General features: G+C 39.7%; 3 protein-coding genes across 3 annotated transcripts; 2 read left to right on the top strand and 1 right to left on the bottom strand.

Moving 5' to 3' along the window:
* Positions 1-74: 74 nt before the first annotated feature.
* Positions 75-1,668, bottom strand: LOC143878376 (uncharacterized). Its single transcript, XM_077380668.1, has 2 exons — positions 978-1,668; positions 75-701 (listed from the first exon to the last, which is right to left on the bottom strand). Exons 1-2 carry the CDS (start codon positions 1,563-1,565, stop codon positions 84-86), a joined length of 1,206 nt encoding a protein of 401 aa, XP_077236783.1. The 5' UTR covers positions 1,566-1,668; the 3' UTR covers positions 75-83.
* A 1,582-nt stretch (positions 1,669-3,250) lies between these two features.
* Positions 3,251-4,168, top strand: LOC143878377 (uncharacterized). The gene has a single exon (XM_077380669.1). The coding sequence runs from the start codon at positions 3,411-3,413 to the stop codon at positions 4,071-4,073; it is 663 nt and encodes a 220-aa protein (XP_077236784.1). The 5' UTR covers positions 3,251-3,410; the 3' UTR covers positions 4,074-4,168.
* An 11,512-nt stretch (positions 4,169-15,680) lies between these two features.
* On the top strand, positions 15,681-18,691 carry LOC143878378 (AP2-like ethylene-responsive transcription factor AIL5). Its single transcript, XM_077380670.1, has 9 exons — positions 15,681-15,867; positions 15,967-16,255; positions 16,343-16,425; positions 16,752-16,760; positions 16,841-16,929; positions 17,033-17,106; positions 17,213-17,263; positions 17,373-17,449; positions 17,847-18,691. The coding sequence occupies exons 1-9, from the start codon at positions 15,777-15,779 to the stop codon at positions 18,452-18,454; spliced, it is 1,371 nt and encodes a 456-aa protein (XP_077236785.1). The 5' UTR covers positions 15,681-15,776; the 3' UTR covers positions 18,455-18,691.
* Positions 18,692-22,403: the final 3,712 nt, after the last annotated feature.

Consider the following 22,403-nt stretch of genomic DNA (forward strand, 5'->3'; position numbering starts at 1 on the left):
AAAAATCTTTACTATGAAATGTAATCAAGAAACATCATTACTACGAAATGTTTAAAACTATCATTTCCTTGCTGTTAAATATCTCAAGCAAATACAATGTCTGGGTTTCTCACATGTTGCAGACAACAGCAATTCCCTCTCCCTTCATATCCCCTGACAGAGACGCTCCAAAGGAAATCTCCTTGACCTGTCACCCTGCTTTTCTTTTCCCTCCTGAAGGATTGCCCCTCATCCAAACCATGTTGCTTTTCACAAAACCAGTTAAAACCACCCGTGACGCATTTCATCCCTGCAACATGAATACCCTTGATTGTAAACCCCCTCTCAACCTGTGCATCACATGCCTCCACCAATCCAATCATAGTCTCTCCAACGGCCTGACACTCTTCCTTCTGGTCTCTTAACTGAATCAGCATCACAAGAACAATACATTCTTCATTTATTTTCTTTTCTTTCTGCTCCCAAACCTTCCTGACCTTTTCTTTGTTGCCCATTTGAATTTTCAGACCTTGCCAAACCAATTCTTCCATTTGCTCCATTGCATCCAAGACAATTGCCTCCATGAAGCCTTCCTCAGAACCAAGCTTGACGTGTCTCCCCGTAATCTCCATCATATTACCAGTAAGCTTTCCCATTGGCATTGATTTGATCAAGCAATTTTTCAAACCATTCATTCCCAGCGATGCCATGCTATGTAGAACCTGAAAAAAAGAAGTGATAAGAGCATCAAAATAGACTATTCATTGACAAAAACATCTGAGATTTAAATTCTACTGTATAGCGCATAAATATGCACTGATTGTTTCATCCATACACAAGGAAACTCAAAAAAAAAGTTCAATGGAGCCTCATCCTTGACAACTACAATTCAAAAGCATATCCAAAAAGACCCATTTGGAAAGCTTTCTGGACATAAATAAACCTTAAATAATAAATACACTGGTATTATTAATCTTTATAAAATTATTTACTGGAACCTGTGAAACTGTGGAACCAGTCTCTGCAGGAGCTATGGCTGGTGAAGAGACATGCATGACTAGTCTTCCCCAGAACCCTCCCAATTTGTTCATGCCATGAAGGTAGCCTCCATCTCTCAGTCGTATTAGCTCTGTCTGGACAATATTTCTGTGGATACAAAGGCCATTCACACTACCTGGGCCTTTCTTTTTACCACAACCTTCATCGATATCTCCCAGAAATGATGGGTTTTTGCTATTGCTGTTGTTGTTTTTCTTGTTGAGACAATCTCTAAGTTTCATCTCCTTGTTTAACCATTCATCGAGCTTCATAAGCTCAAGTTCTAGTTGTTGGGTTCTTTTCCAGTACTCCTGGGCAGCTACTCTTCCATCTCTGAGGTTAGTTTGAGAATTAAGAGGAATGAAGGGAGGTTGAGAAGTTGGTCTCTCAGAAAAGGAGTGGTTTTTCCCTGATTTGGGTTTGGTTGGTGAGGGAGAGGTTTTGGGATGGGAGATATGACGACCAAATGACAGGAAAGACTTGAATTTTACACAGTCGATAGAGACTATTGAAGGTGAAGAGAGTTGCTTCTTCTTCCTGTTTGACATTGTTATGTCAGGGAAGAAAGGGAAAACGGGTTCCTTCTTCTAATTGAAATAGTGGCTTATGAATTTTTAGGGCTTTTGAGCAGTTTCATGGTTGTTTGTTTAAGATAGGATGCTTAATTTGAGTTTGAATTTTCGGTACTTTGAGTTTGAGTTTTCTAAGTAGGCCAAGGTTCCTAACGGCCCTTGATAGAAGGGATTTGAATTTGAATTTCCCATAGAAAAAGGAAAAATTTGTTCTGTTTGCTGTCTACTTTGGTTGGTTGATTAATTAAATCAATGTGATGCGAACATGAAGCCAATGTAGGCCCACACAATTTTGGTTGGTTGATTGATTTTTTTCTATAGGCTAACAATTCGATCATTGGCCCCAGTTACTGTATACGTGTAACCAATGTATATAGTGGGCCCACACAAATGGATGATCTAAACCATTCATTTTTTGAAACCTACATGCCTTGCCCAAAAATGGGGGCCAAAAGAAGATCCTTAGTCCTAACCATTCGACTTGTGCCCCTCAATTTTGGATGGAACGGTTTCAGGCAAACTGCACAAATCGATGGGTTAGGATGACTCATTTCTTGGGCACGTCCTATATCTAAGGTCTGACATGCAGCTGGTCTGTTGCATGTCAGACCAGCCACCTTGTAAATGAAGACAACGGCTTTTGTCTCCATGCACGAGGTGGCTGGTATGACGTGCGACAGACCAGCTGCGAAATGCCTTTTGCGATGGACGCTAGCAATTCCCCTCCATTAATTATTATATTTATAAAATTAGTGTATTTATCATTTGTGAATAATCGTATTAAACATCAAAACCATCTGCAGGTAAGACTTTGAACCAACACTTGGGCAAGGGACGACCCAAATGCTGGGTGACTCACTTTTTCTTCTTCGTTTTCAACTCTATTAATACACATATACCTTCCTCAGTATAGAAAAAGGGAGAAAGCTTAGAGTATGTGCGATACAGAAAGGTACACCCCAGTAGGCCTCACCTTTAATGACTTCAGATAAGAAGCTTGTTAATGACTGATTATTTAACCTTGAATCCTAGCGCTGAGAAGCACTGCAGATGCCACTTCTTGAAGATAATTGGAGACTCCCATGCATGGGAGACCCATTGCAAGATTATCCTTAATCCTCAGTTTAAAATCAAGAAAGATTTCACAAATTTTTTTAATACCACTAGATGGACATTACTCTTGGTAATTAATCAATTAGCTTCTTAATACACATATGCCAGATATGTGTAACCCAAACATCGATTCAAATCTTTGGACGGTGACACGTGAAGGTTGAGCATTGGAGGTACCCTTATTTATGTTTGCTTAAATTTAAAACTACGATATTGACACTCGTCAACATAGTCTGATCAAGACCGCATGGCTCATCACCACCCGTTGATCAGTAAACGACTCAGATGCAATGTTGAGCATCCAATCCACCAAATATACACCATATCAATTGCTGCATACGCTCTGTACTGAACCATTCCTCATACGAGAGACGGGTGAAGCATGATAAATAATAATAAAGCAAGAGAACAAAAAGCTAAGAGAGTCTTGTGAGTTTAGTAATTGCATATGCAACAGCCTCCCAACACACCCAAATGGGTTACGTAAGATTCTCATCGAAGGAAAGTGGCCAAGAAACTGAAATGCACCAAAAAAAATATAAAACAAAACCCAAAACTCCTCTTCAACCGGATCATGCACCCTAATACCCCTGCCATCAACCTCCAAACCCGCTATGCACCAAACCTCTATATATATGCACGTCTCCCTCTCTTCTAACCAACTTACACTTTCACTCAAACACCCATCAAACAACCTCAGATTTGAGAATGAAAGAAATCAAAGATCTCATTTCCATGAATACAGAAAATCCATCAGACAAAAGTAGCACCATGTCCCTATTTCAAGGTGAGGAGTTGTTCTTCAATAAGCTTCTCTCTAGGGACATGTCCAAGGGCTTATCTTCTCGTATATATTACCAAGTTGCCGGAAAAATTCCATTTGACTGGGAAACACGGCCCGGAGAACCAAAGAATCCACCGGAAAGCAAGCCACTTCCGCAACTTAGCCCTCCGCCGGCGGTGCTGAGCTCACGCCTGGCTCACCGGTGCAGCCCTCGGTCCAAGGGTGTCTCGAACCGTCTGAGCCTGTGGTTCTGGAAGAAGTTGAAGAAAAGTCAACAAAGTCAAAGTCAGATGGGATCCGAAGATGGCCCTTCTATTGATCCGGTTGATAGTTTCGGATTCTGGAGTGGTGGAGATAGCATGTCAGATTCGATGTCGTCCCCTCGAAATTCGAGTTCATCTTCGTCATTGTCTTCTTTTGATAGCTCTTCGCCATCATCAAAGCTTCCGGTGCCGAAGTCTCAGAAGTGTGCGATGCCGGCAAAGGTTTCTGGCAGGAGTCGGAGAATTGAAGGGCTGGATTGGGCTTGGAGGTGCACCCGTTTGAACTTTTCTAGAGCCATGGTGTGCATGGCTAGGGAGGTTTGAAGGGCATGTTTTTTTTATATTTTGTGTAGATAAATACAGGGTATTATTTTGTTTAATATCTTTATTATTTCTAGATGAACAATGAAAATACTGAATCCACTGTCCACATGTATTTATATAAAATTTGTGGCAATGTAAATTTCATTTTCAACAAGGTTGTGGTCTACTATCAGCTAATGATGTTAGAATTAAAGAGGGCCCACTTGATCTAACACTTCCTAAAAGGTAAATAGCCCCCGTTAAGTATCACCATCCAATGTTAAAGATACAATGATCCATTACTAGAGAGCTTTTCCATGGCAATTCACATGGAGCATTTCCCTCAATTTGACGTATGACTACATGGACCATCACCATTAGCCTTGATCCTAACTATCAATAGTGGGTCCCATTGTGGGCTTCACAACGTGTCAAAAGGTCAAAGGGGAACCAATGGGGACTTTGATCAGAATGATTTTAATTGTCTTTAATGGAGGACCATACCCAACCACGACTAATGACTGCATTGGACGAGATGTAGTCATCACGACTCATGCTGATTCAAAGGGGTAACTCGGTGTTTTACACTACACGAACCCGATTAATTACTAGGAAAACCCAATCGTGTGTATGAAAAAACACTATCAAGTACACTAGATATTCAAACAGTAATTAGAAAACTCAACCAAGTACTACAAAATCAGCCGAGTCCTCTTCAACTTGAAGAAACAAATCGGCGTAGTTTTAAGTCGACATGAACTATAAATCCCAGCCAAGCTACTCGAGAAAATGCTTTGAAACACCTTTCTTTCCCATCTCCATTTATACCAAAGTACTGCTGTCTCTGATGTCGATTGAAGTCCTCTTTGTAATTAATTGCTCACTACAATGCTCTCCACCCCATTTTTCTACTTTAAGTAGGCACTCACACACCCTACCTAAGCACTAAGGCATGCCTCATAAGTCGGCTTATTTCTTAGCATTCCTTAAAACTTCCACCCACCATCATCAAAAATTAGCAAACGAGTCAAGGCGACATTAAATGTCTACTACGTGCAGTCCACCACATACAACCGTTGATGCTAATTTAGAGAGAAAAATTAAGGACGTCCATTTTGTGGCTATAATGACTCCAAGAGGGCTTACGAGGACGAGTCATTGATAGAGAAGATGGAGGAAGAAGCAGAAGAGATGAAGATATGTTCGGTTTGGGAGGAACCGAGGGTTGAAGATAACCCGATCGTGGTGCAACAGCAGAAGAAGAGAGGGAGGCCAAGAAAGATGGATAAGGAAGATAAAGATAGCGAAACAAGAAAAGGAGGGAGTGTTGCAGAGAAAACCAAGGTTGAGGATTTCACTTCTTATGAAAGTGGAGTTAATGTGGAGGAAGGTGTGGAGGTAAGGACCAAGCATGTTATGAGACGTAGGAACAGGCGCAAGGGCACACCTAGAAGGGCTGCGATTTGATTACACGAGGCATATATGACAGGCATAAATAATAGTTAATGGAACTTTACATTGCTAAGATTTTAAATAACCTTGATTTCTTCCCTAGTTTTCCCATCATCTATATATATAGTATTGATAGGAGGGCATTATCATCTCTGTATCAATAGATTATCTTAGCAAGAGTCGCAATCCATTTTATTATATAATTTAGTAAATAGCTCCCTTCTTCATCTGATCGTGTTTGGATTGTAGAATTTTTTAGAAAAGTTTGTAAAGGAAAAATATTTTTAAATGTTCCAACTTTTTTAGATATTAAAAATTTATAACTTGAACCAATCCTATTCAATTTTTACTTTGAGGGATCTTCAAATTATGATAATATTCCTCTTAATTAAGCATAATCATATCATTTCCCTCTTATTTCATGGAAGAAAAGAAAAGAAATTTCTCAAGAACAAAATTTCCATCAAAAATAATTTTCTTGCAATCCAAACAGCGCCCTACTAAAAACCAAGGGAAAAAGGCAAATTTTATTTATGTAGTGATCGTGTAGCATGGATACGGTTTCAGGGCATTATTTCACTGTTTATAAGTTTTATGATATGGGTATGATTTTCTTTTATGTAAATGATTATATACTATTCTTAACAAAACTGGTAAAATATGAATCGTTGTTAGGTTATTTACTAACAGCCATTTTAAGGTCCCATGCGTGCGGCGTGGAGGGGGGTGGGGGGGTGGGGGGGGGTGCACAAAAATTGGCTATTAGGAAAGATCCTAGCTAACAGCCAATTAGTGACAACAAATCGGATGCCCCCATTTAATCGAGCTTAGGGTTCTACCAAGAAAGCTAAATTATTAATTTTGTAGCCCTTTATATCTTGTTTATGGTATTTTCATTTGGAATCGTCATGTTGGTCCATAAGATCAAAGCTCTTGATTACGCATAAATGTCCGCTTGTGGGACCCGGACATTGATCATTATGATTGACTCGACAATGACTATCCACCTAGCCAGACTCATCGACGAACCTCATTCGTGCTTCAAAGTCTATGTTACGACAAGTTTCAGTGGTATAACAGGTTTGGGTGTGATTCAAGTAGGGGTGCAAGTGTGCAACTCAGGTCGGGTTAAACTCGAACCCGTCAGGTTCAGCCTGAAAAAAAGTAGGGTATCCTTCGGCCGGGGTGAGGTGAGGTTTGGGTTGAGTTTTCCCAACCCGGATTGAGTTCAGATCAGGTTCAGGTTAAGGGCTTGGGCAACCCGACTTGAGTGAAAACCGACATTTTTTAGTAAGCTTAAACACTCGGGTTGAGTCAGGTTAGGTTTGGCTGAATTCGGGTCGGGTTGGAAAAAGGGCTCCTCATGTCATTTCAGGTCGAACCTCATCAGGTTGTAACTCGGGTCGGGTTCGGGTTGGCCCCAACCCGACCCAAGTTGCTCCCCTAGATTCAAGTTGATTTTGATTATTTCTAGATAAGATCATCCCATATCACTCTTATAGGAGTTTTTTAATGGCTCAGTAGCGCCCCACCGAGTTGACTAGGGTGAGTCAATGACTGTCTCTAAGTGTTCTTAAACAATGGTACAAGAACTAGAACAATTGGAGGCGTGAAAACTGCACTTGGCACAACAGACTGTCCATTTAAGGAAGGTCAGTTTTCCTGGCTGTAATTAGACCTGGCAACCGGGTGGGCTGGGCCGAGTTTCAACCCACCCGTACGGGTTCGCTTGGGACGGGCCGGGTCACAAATGACCCGGAATCTTACGGGTCACTAGTTTGTGAACCTAGACCCCACCCATATGGGCCGGGTGGACCCATGGGTCTCCCATTTTTTTTTTTTTTGCTCGTTTTACTCCCACACTATAGGGTGATCTAAACCGTCCATGTGATGGGCCATAATGTAAATAGGTTGTGCACAAAAAATAATTTCCATAGGATGATCCTTGCCCACTTATCTATGAATATTATTATTTATGAAAAACTCTATAGATTGGAGTGCTAGGATCATCCTATGGAAATAATATTTGGGGGCACAACCTATTTACGTTGTGTTCCATCACATGGATGGTTTAGATCTTCCTATGATGTGGTCTGTAAAGTACTTTCTGAAAAATACGGGACTATAAGGGCTTACTCCATATAAAATCTCGATCATTTGGGTTTTTACGGGTACCCATGGGCACCCGCAGGTAAACCCAGTTGGCCCAGGTTTAATGCGACCAGTACGGGCCGGGTCAAATTTCAACCGGTCACTAATTTAGTGATCCAGACCCGTAAATTACAAGCGGGCCGGGTAGACCCGTGGGTCCGGGTCACATTTTGCCACGTCTAGTTGTAATTAATCGCTTGCCCATCGATTTTTATGTGTGGCCTATCCATAATGGGCCCTACTAATGTTATCTCTCTCTCTTTATTATTTTTGGTAGGTACTAAGGTTTTCTCTTTCCATCAGTCCCTTGTACAAAACCGTGTGCAAATCATTTCAGTTCCCTGTTTTTAAAATTGAAGTTCCTTTGCAGATATCTCTCGAGACACCAACTGAAAATTCTCAGCTGTCCTTTAAGCCCACATGCGTTGGATGCCTTTTGACCAGGCACCACCCAACCCCTCTTTAGATAATAACTTCAACCGGCACGTGTGTAAGAGTCAAAATATATATACAAAGCCCTTACATAAATAAGGGGGCGGCTGTCACGTGCTTCCATGCATTGCGGCCTTCTCTCCTCCTTTTCCAAAGGGTGCAAAGGTGCATTTCATTCACACCGAGACAGCTGTGTGTCTGAGTGTGTGTGTGTGAGAGAGAGAGCTTGGGGGCTAAGGCTAGCCCAACCCAATCTAGCATTCTCTCAACCCTAACCTGACCCCACCCAAGCCTTGGGTCGAGTAGGAACTCTAAAAGAACTCTCCTCTTAATCTCTCAAGCCTAACCCAGCCCGTCTAATCCATCTTTTAATTCCAAATTGAGCCAGGTTGATTTCGGGTAGGCTCGGTGAAAAATAGAAAAAAAATACAAAAAAGAAAATATAACCCTAAAATTATGAACATTATGATAAAATTAGAGGATAGGGCCAGGTACGGGATGGGATGGTGTTGCCATTCAAATCCAATTTGAAAGCGCGAGTGGATCCCTCCTTTCTGCACTATGATTGACAGGGGATTTGGAGTCGACCTGCGCAAACAACAAAGGATTAAGGACATCCGGAGTTGGGAACTCAAGAGGAACCCTTTGACACGCAAGTCAACTCTTGAGATAACAGATGGAACTAAGCACAAAATCAAGGGTTTCCCTTGCGTACCTTGGCCCCTCCTCCAATGAGTGTGGGTTTCCCTTTTCATAGATTGAGCTTCCTTGTAGGAGGGGCTTGCTTGTGCAGCCACGGTGAGGGTTGGCATTGGTGCCTTTGCTAGTGTTCCCGATCTATCTGGCTTTTGCAGGACTATCACTGATGATGAGACTTTGCAAAGGGGTGTCGTGATTGACGCTGGTGTCGCTTTGTCCCCGGAGTTTTCCGATGGCTCTTGATTGGCTAGTGAGACGGCGCATGAGGCATGGGAGTTTCGTGCTGGGAGGAGTAATCGTGTTGGCAAAGGAGATCATATCATAGCTTGGGGGGACGTGTCTCTCCACACGGCTTTATTTGCTTGATAGTATTTTGCTGGTCTAGGGCCACATGTCATTGTTTGGTTTGTGCTCAATTTAAACCCAACAGACGGCTGCCGAAGACCTCAACTGTAACTCAACCCAACACGAGGAAATGCCAATCCAACCCGAGTCAAAATTGGGTTGAACTTGTCGGGTTCGGGTTGAGCTCGGCACAGGTTGCACCCTAGATCCAATCATTCATGCCAGCATAGAAGGCCTTACCAATGCTGTAATACCTGGCCCCAAGTTAGGAAGTTTTAGGAGTGTCAAAAGATGGGCATACGTTTTTAGATTATTGTATGCGGGTGTCGTTATAAAAAATAAACTTATATGTAAATTGAATTTTGGATAAAAAATTTCAAGATTTCTAGCCTATGTTGGGCATCTAATCCTTGAGTTGAAGCAAATAGGAAGAGAGGCCTACCAATTACTACTAGAAAGAGATGGGGGAATTTAGAAAGACTAAAGTTAATTAGCCATTAAAGGGAGGGCTTTCATCTTTAATAGAGTCTCAAAGCATAGAAACGTCCAAACTTTGGTGCCACTTTGGCAAGGTTTGAGGGAAAATTAAATTTCATATTGGAAAATGAATGGTCTTCCGGAAATAGCCATTAATTATAGAAAACCACCATAGATGCTTACCTTCTTCATTGCTATGAGAGTCTTGTGAAAACCATAGGTGTGTGTGGCTCCCGACCTCTTAATTTATTGAGAATTACTTCATGAGACAAATTCACCTATATTGAAGAAGACCTTAGGGTACATGTTTAAGTAGAGAAAACGTGTGATTTATGAGGAGGACATTGTTTTGCATTAAAAAGGGGAAATGAATGGGTCTTCAATTGTGCAAAGCACTTATGTCTTGCATTAAGGGGAGATGGAGGGTCACACAACTAGTTCTCCATCCCTATTTAAAGAAGTCGACTACCCCATGTTCTCTACCTTTGCTTTGTTGAGAAAGAGATGAAGAGGTTGTGAACACACACACACAGAGAGAGAGAGAGAGAGAGAGAGAGAGAGAGAGAGAGAGAGAGAGAGAGAGAGAGAGAGAGAGAGAGAGAGAGAGAGAGAGATAAAAGGTTCTTTGGGGGAGGATCTTGTTCATTCAAGGGAGAAGAAGGGAATGAGTCAAAACTTTGGAAATTGTCCAAGAGCCGTCGGAATCATCTTGGAGGGAGTGCAAATTGAGGTAGGTAGACCGTCCCCTACCGGTGTATTATGTCTTTTCCTATAGTTGCATTATGACACTAAGTTATGATATATGCAAACTATACGATTATGTAGAATCTTGTAATGAGGCATTAAATCTTGTTGTAATTGATATAGACCTTTGATAAAATACATTGAATGCATTTGAATTTTTGAAAAGAAAAGGAATTTAGTAACACTACACGGAATAGATCATTTATGTACTCTATGCATGTTTTGTAAATATTATGTTATTTAATTACATGATTCATATATGATAGTGCATGTACTGTTGGAAATTGATTGTATTTTCAAATTGAGAAAAAACATAGTTTTGCACATGCATTGAAACAAAGATTTGTAAAGGAATAAAAGTGACTATGTTGTATGATATGCACAAATTGCATAGGAAATCTTGAAAAGAATATTTCACATTGGAAACAAAAATACATGTTCTTCTTTAGCTTGATTACAATATCCAAATTTGAAACGGATAGAAAAGTTAAATTTGATTGGGTTGAGTATAACTTTGGTAAATCACATGATCGGATTGAAAGATACCCTTAACATATACGTTGGAAGATACCCTTGTCATTATAACTATTCGGGTTGAAAGTTACCCTTAACATATACTTTGGAAGATACCCTTGACATATTGGGAAAAATGGGTTGAAAGATACCCTAAGTACTTTGAGACCTAAATTTTTTCTAAAATTAATTATAATCTTCAAATTGAGACTTACCTCAGTCTTGGTATGGAATTGTCAATATGAGTTGTGTTTCGCTAATTTGGTACCAACTACATGCCATCGGGTCTGTTCGCTGGATGTGATCACGTAGATCATGGTTGAGATGGAGCTCGTAACGTTGCTCAGGCCCTGGTGATGGATTTCACGGGGTACTTTAGTGTCCTTTACCATAAGACGATGGATTTCGCTTGGTAACTTGTGTTTGCCATAGGCAATTGATTTCGCAGGCCACCACTGATGGATTTCGGGGTGAGGACGATTGATTATATATTTGCACGCACTTGGGATTGCGGTCCCGTAAATGTTCGTCAATGTGGTGTGGCCTCATTCGTTTGGGTACTTGTTTGCCAATGAGGTGTGACATTGGCCTCAGAGAAGACTGGCAAACCCATAGATAATGATTTCAAACAAGTTATAGATTTAAAAACTTCATAATGTACTTTCTTTCACAAGTAACTTTCCAAATAACTTTCTTTGAAATATTGTTGACTTGAAACATGAAAAGCATGTCATTCATAATATTTGCATAAGTCAAGATTCAGACATTGCATCGTTTCATATATATGTGTGTGTGTGTGTGTGTGTGTGTGTGTGTGTGTGTGTGTGTGACTGTGTATTAGCTGGTCGGTTATGGTTTATCCGCTGGGCTGTTGTGCTCATTATTGTTGCTTACCATTTTTCAGATCTTGAGGATCGCTGGTAGGTCCGCTAAGCAGTGGAGATTTGCCACGCCGTTGATTCATAGATTTTACTTCAGTCTTTTACTTTATACTTCAGTATTTAGCGTGGTGAGGTGATTTGATGTTGATGTATTTAGAAGACTTATTATGACTTTTGTATTTGAGATCTTTTATTATTTTAATGAAGTAAATTTAGCTTCCGAAATAGTTTGTAAATGCTCTGAAAGGTGTACCTTTTTAAAGTGGTTCTACTAAGAGTAAATTAGTGCAATGTTAGAAGTTGAGCCTTGCGTGTTCGTGGGGGTAACTCTACGGATATTGTTGGTGGCTGTTACGGGCACCAGCCTAAGAATACGGTTCGGGGCGTGACAAATGCATACTTTAAAAAGTCAGCATACTCCGGGTACTCCACTCTGACGAAGAACCAATGTCTCTGATAAGAACTGAGTCCATTTTCGTAGGGAATCTGTATGGAAAAAAAGCGGAGAGGCTATCTCCTGACACGTATGGAATAAGACAAAGAAGGAGGCATGTATCCCGACAAAAGCCAAAAATTACTTTAAAATTGACGAAATCATCAGTCAATTTCATTGTGGTCTTTATTTTCTCAAGGGGATCTCGTTTGTTATGAAAACCCCTTTAACAACAATCTGCGATTTCAATGGCAAAGCGAAACAAAAGAACAAACACAAGCAATCACACGAACACATAAATATTTACGTGGTTCGTCAAAGCCTACGTCCACGGCAGTGGTAATGAGAAAATCCACTATAAGATCAAGAGATTATCAGAGAAGACCAATATCTCTCACCAAACCCCATGAAACCCTAGGACACCCTTTCCCCCTTTTTCTTTTGAGCTCTCAACCCTCTTCAAAGACAAGACACGGAAATAAGCCCTAAGGTCCCTTTATGTGAGTCGGGCCAAAACATATACTTATCAGGCTGAAATCACTTAAAAACGGGCTAGGCCAAACGGCGGCCGCATCAGCGATATTCCTAACTACGCACCTTAATGCAACCCTTGTTTATGATACATTAATAACTGACTTTTGAAGACTACAAAAAAACCTATTCCTTTTTTAGAAAGACAAACATTTACAAGTGGCAGCATTAAGAGAGATTTTGGCATGGACCTTGGCACGAGTCTAACAGATTATAGAGTTAGAATTACATAAGACTCAGTCAATGAATCATTAATTTTTTGCCCCTGAATAGTTTAGATCATCAAATCACTGTGTCCCCATGTGTTTTTGAATAAAAAAAATGACTGAACACCATGTAATTCCTTAGAAGAGGAGAAGATGTACACAGTATCTCATGTGTATACAATATCTAAGACGGGAAGATGGATCACACAATAATATTAACAATATAATATAAGGTTTGATGAGAATATAATAAGGTTAGAGGAACGTGAGGAATAATTCGTGAGTGGCCGTGTGCTTGATGGGGGACATATATTTTTATTTTTTGCCTTTGACCACAGACAAGAGCGCTTGAATTAAGAAACGCATCCAAAGACTGTAATACTCACCGCCGATTTCTCCTATCTCTTTCCCCACCTTGGTTTACACCTAAAGCAAATAAACTAATAAACTAATACAAAGGCATCTGTTTTTACTCTTCCTCAATGTTAAAGCTTTTACGTTGTCCGGGTTTTGTGGGTTACCCGCTTGTTGCCCCCCATTTAGGACAGAGCCCAGCACGTGATGCTATAGAGTTTTTGGTAAATCATCAAATATTAAATTGCCACGTGGTGTTTATGCCTTAAAAAGAAAAAGATTTGGGGGGTTCGAGATCTCCCTCACCTAATGTTTTCAAGCTCAACGTGGTTGGTTAAACGACAAAGAAGGAATGAGATGTGTGTTTAGAGATAACAATGACAGTATGACACTGTCCATGTGAGATCTCATCAGATCTTATTGATTTGATTGTGTGGTATATTGGGTACGAAGGCTAGACTAAGGAAACTGAGCTAGATTAGGATAATCACTTTTTATTTTTATCTTTATCTTTCTTTGCTTGCTTATATGAGAATATTATGTAATCCTTGAAGCTTAAGGGAAGGTTCTGGTTTCAAAACCCAACAAATATTTGATATTAAAAATTCATGTGTATAGCCAGCCCAAAAGAGGAGTCATCCAGGGAGTGTTGAAGTATGAATGATTACAAAACACCAACTCTAACAACTTAAGCTTTAATTTGGAGCCATTTGTTTTGTTAACAGACACTATTATCCATGTATTATCCAATCTTCCTGCTACAATAAATTCTGCTGAAGTGGAGGACCTCCCTCTTCACTTTGGCATGGCCTTTTTTTAATGGGTAAGCTAGGGTTTGGCTGGGACCCTTACCGGATTATTTGATAAAGAGAAAGATGATACAATAAAGGTTTAAAAGCAACCCTAACTCAGAACATGTGAGAGGGGAAGGGCCAAGGTGCAACACATTTGAGCGATAAACACTAAGCCGAAGAAATCTAAATGCTCAATACTTGTGAGTTATATAATCAGCTAATTTTGTAGCGTTATGTTGAGCTCTTTGTGAGTGTCTTGGCCAATTTTTCTTGTGAACTTCCTTCCATGATTCATTTGGTTCCTCTAATTATGGATTCTCTTCTTCACTATCCTCTTGCTTTGATTGGGACTGGATGGACTAACTCTGACATGATTTTTTTGGATCAAATGGAAGGTAAGCTGGATGTTGAAGGTGATTCCTCTAATGTTATTTTATGGGTTAAGGACACGAGCATTGGTGCATGGAGATTCGCAAAAAATGGTGCATGGAGATTTGCAAAAAACTTTGATTAGATAAATGGAATGATTAACGACAAGTTCTTTACTTTTGTACATGTTCGTAGGAGTGTCGATGATCTTATGGATCAGTTGTCCGAGTCCGGAGCTCCGAGGGACTCAAGTTTATACTAGGAGTGCCATAAAGAGTGCAGTCATGTGGTAGAATACCATTACATGGCATAACACTTGTCAATCCTAGAGGATATATAGATGATCCTAGCATTTAAATCAACGTGGGACCATCATCATGTTCTTGCAGGTAGCCACAAGATCCATAACCCTAATCTCCACTACATGCAGGGCACCAGTAAATATCGCTCGCGAGCCAAATAATTGATATTGGAGCGATTGACCTTAGCAAAAGCTTTTCTTTAGCAATGATACGTTGCAAGGCCTGGTCTCTCTAATTTGAGAAGTGATTGGGATACCCTAGTGGCCCTCACCTTGTCTCTCTAATTGGAGAAGTGATTGGGATACCCTGCTGGGCCCCACCGAATATTTGTGTTTTTAGAAGTACATTTGACCATTGACTTTAGCTTTAGTAACTTTGAAAAACATAAGTACTCCCGTAGTCCCACTATTCATAATTTTTGCAAGTTGCAACGATTCATCAAGTGCATAGAGTCACTTTGCACTATTTGTATTGTTTGCGCGGAGTAGCACATCAACGACTTTGATCATCATACATGGCCAAATAAACGGTGTAGATGTTGCCAACAAAAATTTCGGACCCTGGCGCGTAGTACCAGTATCATCATGCCACGTAAACAGCGACGAGATACGTGGCACATAGCTACAGCCTGGGCTCCATCTGGGCCCTTCATGTGCACCCCAGTCGTCGACAAACAAATGCCACGTGTCGGTCACCTTCTCGTACGTAGGAGCGGCCTAGAAACGATTTGAAAACTGGGTCCACGTGCCTCCTTCATCCCCTTCCTGTTTCCCCACCTCAAACACTTCCACCCCCCCTTTATTTAATAAATACACCCCCTGTTTTCTCTCACGGTCAAGACCGCATTCTCGCCCCATGAAAAGCTTCCACTTGCATCTCTCTCCCAAATCCCATTTATATTAACCTCGATTCTCGTGCACACACACCCCACTTTTACCTTCTCCCACCCCTCCCCGCACCTCTATATCTGTGTCCTCCTCCCCCCTCATTCCTCGCACTCCCAAATAGGCAAATACCTATCTCTTCTCTCAAACAAACAACATGGATTCCCATTCCCAAAACTGGCTTACCTTCTCTCTCTCAAACCAACCCTCTCATTCCCTCCTCGAAGCCTTCAACCCTACTAATCACGGTTTGTTAATCAAAACCCTTAAACTAATCACTTCTAATCTCTCCATTTCGTATTCTTCTCTTCATTTTAGGGTTTTTTTAAAAAAAAAAAAAATCTCAGGTACCATCGAGTCAGTTGAAGACAAGTTCACCGATGTGGGTCCAAAGCTCGAGGACTTTCTCGGCATCGGAGGCCCTACACTTAGTGGGTTCTCCGGCGAGAGTCCGGGAACGGATTCCGATATCGGAATCTACGATTCCGATCTGAAGACGATTGCCGCGGGTTTTCTCCGAGGGTTTACAACTGAGCAAACTGATTTGGAAAAGGCCGTTGTTTTGACCGGCTCCGTTTCGAAGAAGGGGGTTGAGACCTTTGGTCAGAGAACTTCAATCTACAGGGGAGTTACCAGGTAAATAACGAAAAACAAGAATGGTTTTTTTGTTGTTGTAAGGGTTTGATAAAATGAAGGGTTTTTTTTTTTTTTTGTAATTTTCAGGCATAGGTGGACTGGGAGATATGAAGCTCATTTGTGGGATAATAGTTGTAGAAGAGAAGGGCAGAGTCGGAAAGGAAGACAAGGTAAGTTTACTGATTTTTGCTAACGTACGCATGTGGAGCGTGGGGACTTAAACGGAACCCTTTTTTTTGTTATCTTTCTCTTTAAATGACATTCGGGATGCGTTTCGGTTCCCGAGAAAGACGAGCGTTCTGACCTTTCAGGGGTTTATAATTAGACAGACAGGCTACACTCACGCTCTATCTGCTAGAGCGTATTATAGTTTTCGTTTACGTATTTGACTAACGTGCACATCTTTGAGATATGCTCTTACTGACATTTTTTTTTTACTGTTATTTATGGCATGTACTTGACGTGTGATGTCTGCTTCGGATTGAAAATTTTCCAGTATATTTAGGTGAGATTTTGTTTTTATTTGATTTTTTCATCATTGGAGACTCATTTGCAAGGTTTAGAATCTTATTTATTTATTTTTAGGTGGGTATGATAAGGAAGAAAAAGCAGCAAGAGCTTATGATCTTGCCGCTCTCAAGTACTGGGGTCCTTCCACCACGACCAACTTTTCTGTAATTTTAATCTTACAGCTTTAATTTTTGAATCTTACTACTTTAATTTGAAAGAAACAAATAAAACAGTAAATGTAAGATTCATGGTGCAAGTTTTGTGAAGGTTTCCAACTACGAGAAGGAGCTGGAGGAGATGAAGAACATGACTAGGCAGGAATTTGTCGCATCTCTTAGAAGGTAAGGGAAGCGATTAATTATTATTTTTTCCTTAGATCCTTAGATGCATTTTTCATATCTATTTTTCAAATGGGTTTTGCTGATTTTTCCCGAATTTATTTTATAGGAAAAGTAGCGGCTTCTCTCGAGGGGCCTCGATATATAGAGGAGTGACCAGGTTGGCTACAAGACATGGAAATCTAGGGTTTGGATGTTGATATAATATTCTATGTTAGTAAATATTTAGTTCTCAAATGTGGGTTATGAAATTATTTTTTTTCCTACAGACACCATCAACATGGTAGATGGCAGGCTAGAATCGGAAGAGTAGCTGGCAACAAAGATCTTTACTTGGGAACCTTTAGTAAGTTCTTAAAAGAACCATCTTCTTTGTTGTACTAGGATTATCCATCTTATATCTTACTGAATCATATCAAGATAGTGCATAATGGTACATCCTTATGTAATAATGAGTAATCAAATACTCACTATACTCGCTGGTTGGTCGTATGTAACTTTGTCAACCTATAGGCCACATTGTCATGTGCATGTATTATCTGTAGGTTGATCTTATCTTCTGATATCTCACGTGTATGTGTTTTGTCCTGCCATTATGTATTTGATTCTTCGCCAAATGGATGGCACTTTAAGTATCATAGCGCAACAAGACTTCTTCCTACTTAGCCTACTTATTTCTTTATTTTTTTTTCTCTGCCTATGTTATTAATGTTGTATTTCTTTTTGGTTGTTGATTTATAAAGGCACTCAAGAAGAAGCGGCAGAAGCATATGATATCGCCGCCATTAAATTCCGTGGTTTGAATGCAGTGACCAACTTTGACATGAGCAGATACGACGTGAAAAGCATTGCAAACAGCAATCTTCCCGTCGGAGGAATAACAAGCAAAACCAAAGCTTCTGAATCTTCATCAGAAAATGTGAACATAGAAACAAGTCAAATAGATGATTCATATGCGTCTCACTCGTCGGCGCTCAGCTTCGCATTGCCCATCAAACCAGACCACCATGACTACTGGTCTCTTCTAGCTCTCCAAAACCAGTCTCACAACAATGCAAAGAACACCTCCACACTTTTCCAGCCCTCACCAAACTGTTACCCTTTTCATAGTCTCACAACCCAGGATATGGATTTTTCTTCAGCTACTCCAATAAGTCAAAGCAATGGAGTTTTGGGTGGTGGGATCATTCAACAACAGAACCCAATCATTCCTTTTGCTACTCCCATATCTGTGGCAAGTAGTTATGGTAATTCCAACTATGGAAGCTGGGTTGCACCTCCAATCCATGCTTTTGAAGCAGCAAAACCCAATCTAGGTGTTTTTCAGACACCCATTTTTGGCGTGGAATGATCTGAAGGGAGAGTATCTGGGGATGAGCAAGGAGGACATGTTTGATAACACTGAACTTTGGTAACTTACATGAACAGATGATATGAACTGACTTCCCTCAGGAGCAGGACTGACAAACTAACAGAAAACTAAGTTGGGGACATGTTCTTTTTTCTTCTACTGACATGATATATATCAGTATAATGGAAAAGAAATCCTTATGTATCTTTTCTGCTATCAATATATATTAAGAGTCTCCATATCAGATTCCAAGTCCATGCGGGTTTATGTTCATTGTAGCATCATTTTGTTTACATGTTTGACTTCGTTTTTATCTAGATCATTGGTAAATTAGGATAATAAAGAGAAAAGCCCAAATTAGCCATTAAGGTGGGTTGCACTGTTGCAATGGGTAATGCGATAATAATATTGAGAAACCCATGTTACTCTTGTTTTACTTTACTTCAACTGTCAGCTTTAACAGCGGGTTTTCAATCCCTTCTTTACTTGATGTTCAGATTCAATAAGTTGGGTTTTTTTGGGCTGTGTGTTTGTTTTTCTTCTCTGTTATACTTCCGAAATTTACTTCACGAAAACAAGGTAAAAACATGGGTGATGCACGTACGCTTAGAAGCTGAGTAAAACAAAAGCCAATGTCACATACTTTTGTTTCTATGTTGCAGAGGCACAATTATTAAATCATACAACACAAGCAATGAAGCAAACGCCATCTTGCTGTATTTCTGAACTTTTTGGGTGTCTTTTTCTGAGATTCAATTCAAATCCGGCCCTCTCTTGTCTCAAGCTGGATTCGGCTTTGAATGATGGCTGTCTCGTACCTTTCGGCGCTCACAAGAATACAACATCCCCACCACCCTTCTCAAGTTTTGACCCAAGTTTGACTGGAATTAAGTTATATCTTCCCAGGCCCAGTTTGGGAAGGAAAATATTTCTAAAATTTATTACCTTTATTACCCACTAACCATAATCAATTTTTACTTAAGAGGGACCTTCAATATATGATAGAATAATATCTCTCTAAATTAACCATAGCCATATCATTTCCCTCTAAATCATGGAAAGAAAAAAATAATCCCAAGAACAAATTTATTTTTGACAGAAATGTTTTTCTTGCAATCCAAAACATGGCCTACTAAATTAAAGCTTCTTTTAACATACCCATCACATAAATGACTGTAAATCACATGCTATTTCCTGCAAAGGCAATGTTTCAATGCCATAAGAAAATAGTAGTCAAATGAGAGACCTGTAGAATGCTTCACCTTTTTTCTCTTTTTAATCCTTTTGTTGTAATTGTGGGGACCTTTTACCCTTCCCTTGGTTTGAGGTGAGGGTCTTTAGATGTTTCGCTTTTGTTCTTGATGTACAAGTTTATGTCGGCCACACCACCTGCCCTCCATTATATGTATTTATCTTGATATGTTGTTAACAGAGATTGACTGACATTATCTTCTCCAAGACGGTTATTAGATACTAATATTTGACCATCAATCCCTTGTTTATTTTGTTTATTTAAGTAAAGATTAGGGTTTGTCCTCTACTAAGTGAACAAGAAATCATGAATCAAGGAGATTTGAGGGGTGTTCTTGACTATCTTTTTATCTTGGGAGGTTTTCTTCCCAACGTGCTATTCCAATAGGGTTTCTCTGTGACACCTTTGAGTGCAGGTCAATCAACATTCAGAAACTAGTTGATATTACAATAACAACAAAGAATCGAAGGAACCTTTTAAAAGCCGGATTATGTGTGTTGAAGTGTAGATTACACATTGAAACACCGTATACAACTATATCTATGATCCATCCAGTGCGCAGTTGATCTGGACCATCCAATTGATAGACTCGATTGTGATAATTGTACCCGGCATGTTTGGTGAGGCATTAACAGAGCTTACACACTGGTGACTGATGGTCATTCAAGTCTTAGATGACACGTCCGCGAGGGTATTTCATTCCTTCACAGTGGGCATTTTTTATTGCTGGAATCAGACATCGGAATCGGCATCCTATTGCGATTCAGCCCAAATCCAGTGTTGGTTTAAGAAAATGGCTGGAATGAGGGAGGTTGAAATGAAGCCGGGAAGGATTTAAAGAGAAAAAAAATGCTGGAATTTGTTTTCTGCCCGTCAGGAAGAAATTTTTATTGAATTGGAATTTTTAATTTTAATTTTTTCCTTACTATTATGGGAGAAACCTATTCCGATTACTGATTCAGGTAATCCAAATGCAGCTAGTTGTGTGATTAGGGATGAGTTGTTACAATGGAATAACAGAAAAACAACTCAAATTTAAAATACAAGACCTCATTAGTTTTGGCTGGGTTGGCTAGGTTGTTGGAGAAGATTGTGTGGAAAATCAGATTAGTAGTCATAAAGACAACACTTTGGTTATCACAAAAGGATCATTAGTGTTGAGGATAATCTTGCCATTACCAGACCAAGGAAGTCTGGATGTCATACCCCTTTCTTTTGATGGGCTTTGAATGATGGCAATATAGACACATGAACAGTTGAATGATTCATCTTGGCCATCTATTAAATGGGACCCACACCATGGATGTCATCTGAAAATTGTCCCACAGATGTGCGATGAAAGGCCCTTTCTTGTTTTAACCGCCCATTTTAGCCATCCGATGTCTAGCCGGATGGATTTTGTTATGATAAATTTTGCAGAAGGGGTCCAGATTGACAGTCTAAACCATCTTCCTCGACGCTTTGATGCCAGAAAACCACCTCCGAAACAGTACATTCTGTCTAGTTTGCCCTATGGAGCTGATTTGGATTAGATGAATAGCCAACTATGCATAAACTATATCTATCTACACTAGCATATAAAATCTTGGGTGGCCCATAATTTATTTAAAACCTTATAAATATAAAGTTTTCGATTAAGTATTTATCTAGCACCTTCCGTGCACCATGTACGGGCTTAAAATTGTTCATATTACTACGTCTACACGGGTCAAATAACTAAATTTTAAAGAGAGTGCTGATAACGTTGAACTATATCTATACAGCATACAAATGTTGGAAAACTCGGGGGTCTTTGAGGTTATCTTAAACCTTATGAATATAAAGTTTCCTTTAATCATTATAGCTATTAAATATCTTATACTTTTATGTTTCTTTATATCTATTAAATGACGAATAAATGCAATCTTTCTATATCTATTAAATATAGGGAAATGATATCAACACTCACATGTTTTAATAAAGAGGCTCTCAAGTCTCTTGTCGTTTAGTATTTAAAGGGCTTGAAAGGGCTTTTTGAAAACTGTAATATACTTCTGACAGCTCTTAAAATACTAAATGACAGGAGACTTGAGCGCCTCTTATTAAAACATGTGAGCGTTGATATCATTTCCCTAAATATATTGCAGTAATAAACTCAAAAAATGTTCCTAAAAGTACGTATTTTCACATGAATAATTATCATGCGGATACGTGTAAACCGTTTTTCTTGTATTGGTAATTTGGCAACAATAGTACTCTCCAATCGCTTCCTCACCTTCTTCCTCGGACCATCCTCATATTAATGTGTTTGTATTTCAATTCCAATTTTTTTTCTTTATCCTGGAAAATGGGTTGGCGGTATCATTTCTGTTGTATATTTACTTAATAGTTTCAGGGTGGATTTTGTTAAGAGTATATACCTTGCAGAAAAATCCAGTCAGCTAATGAAATCCGATCAAGTAACACAATAAAAGGCAAAATGAAAAGCAGCCACAATAATCAAAAGAGAGCAACACACATAGAACACACAAATTTACGTGGTTCTACACAATAGCCTACATCCACAGGTGAGATCACTTCTTCTACTATTAGAGAAAAGATTACAAGATTACAAAAGCGGAATTAACACAATCCCATAAGCCCATGTTGCTCTTCCATGGAGACATTCTTCTCTCTCAAACCCCTTAATTTCCTTATAGAAAGAAAAACCCCTTTACA

Source organism: Tasmannia lanceolata, unplaced genomic scaffold (genome assembly GCF_043159265.1).
Source record: "Tasmannia lanceolata isolate RefF3 unplaced genomic scaffold, GAP_Taslan_0.1 ptg000006l, whole genome shotgun sequence".
NCBI lineage: Eukaryota > Viridiplantae > Streptophyta > Magnoliopsida > Canellales > Winteraceae > Tasmannia > Tasmannia lanceolata.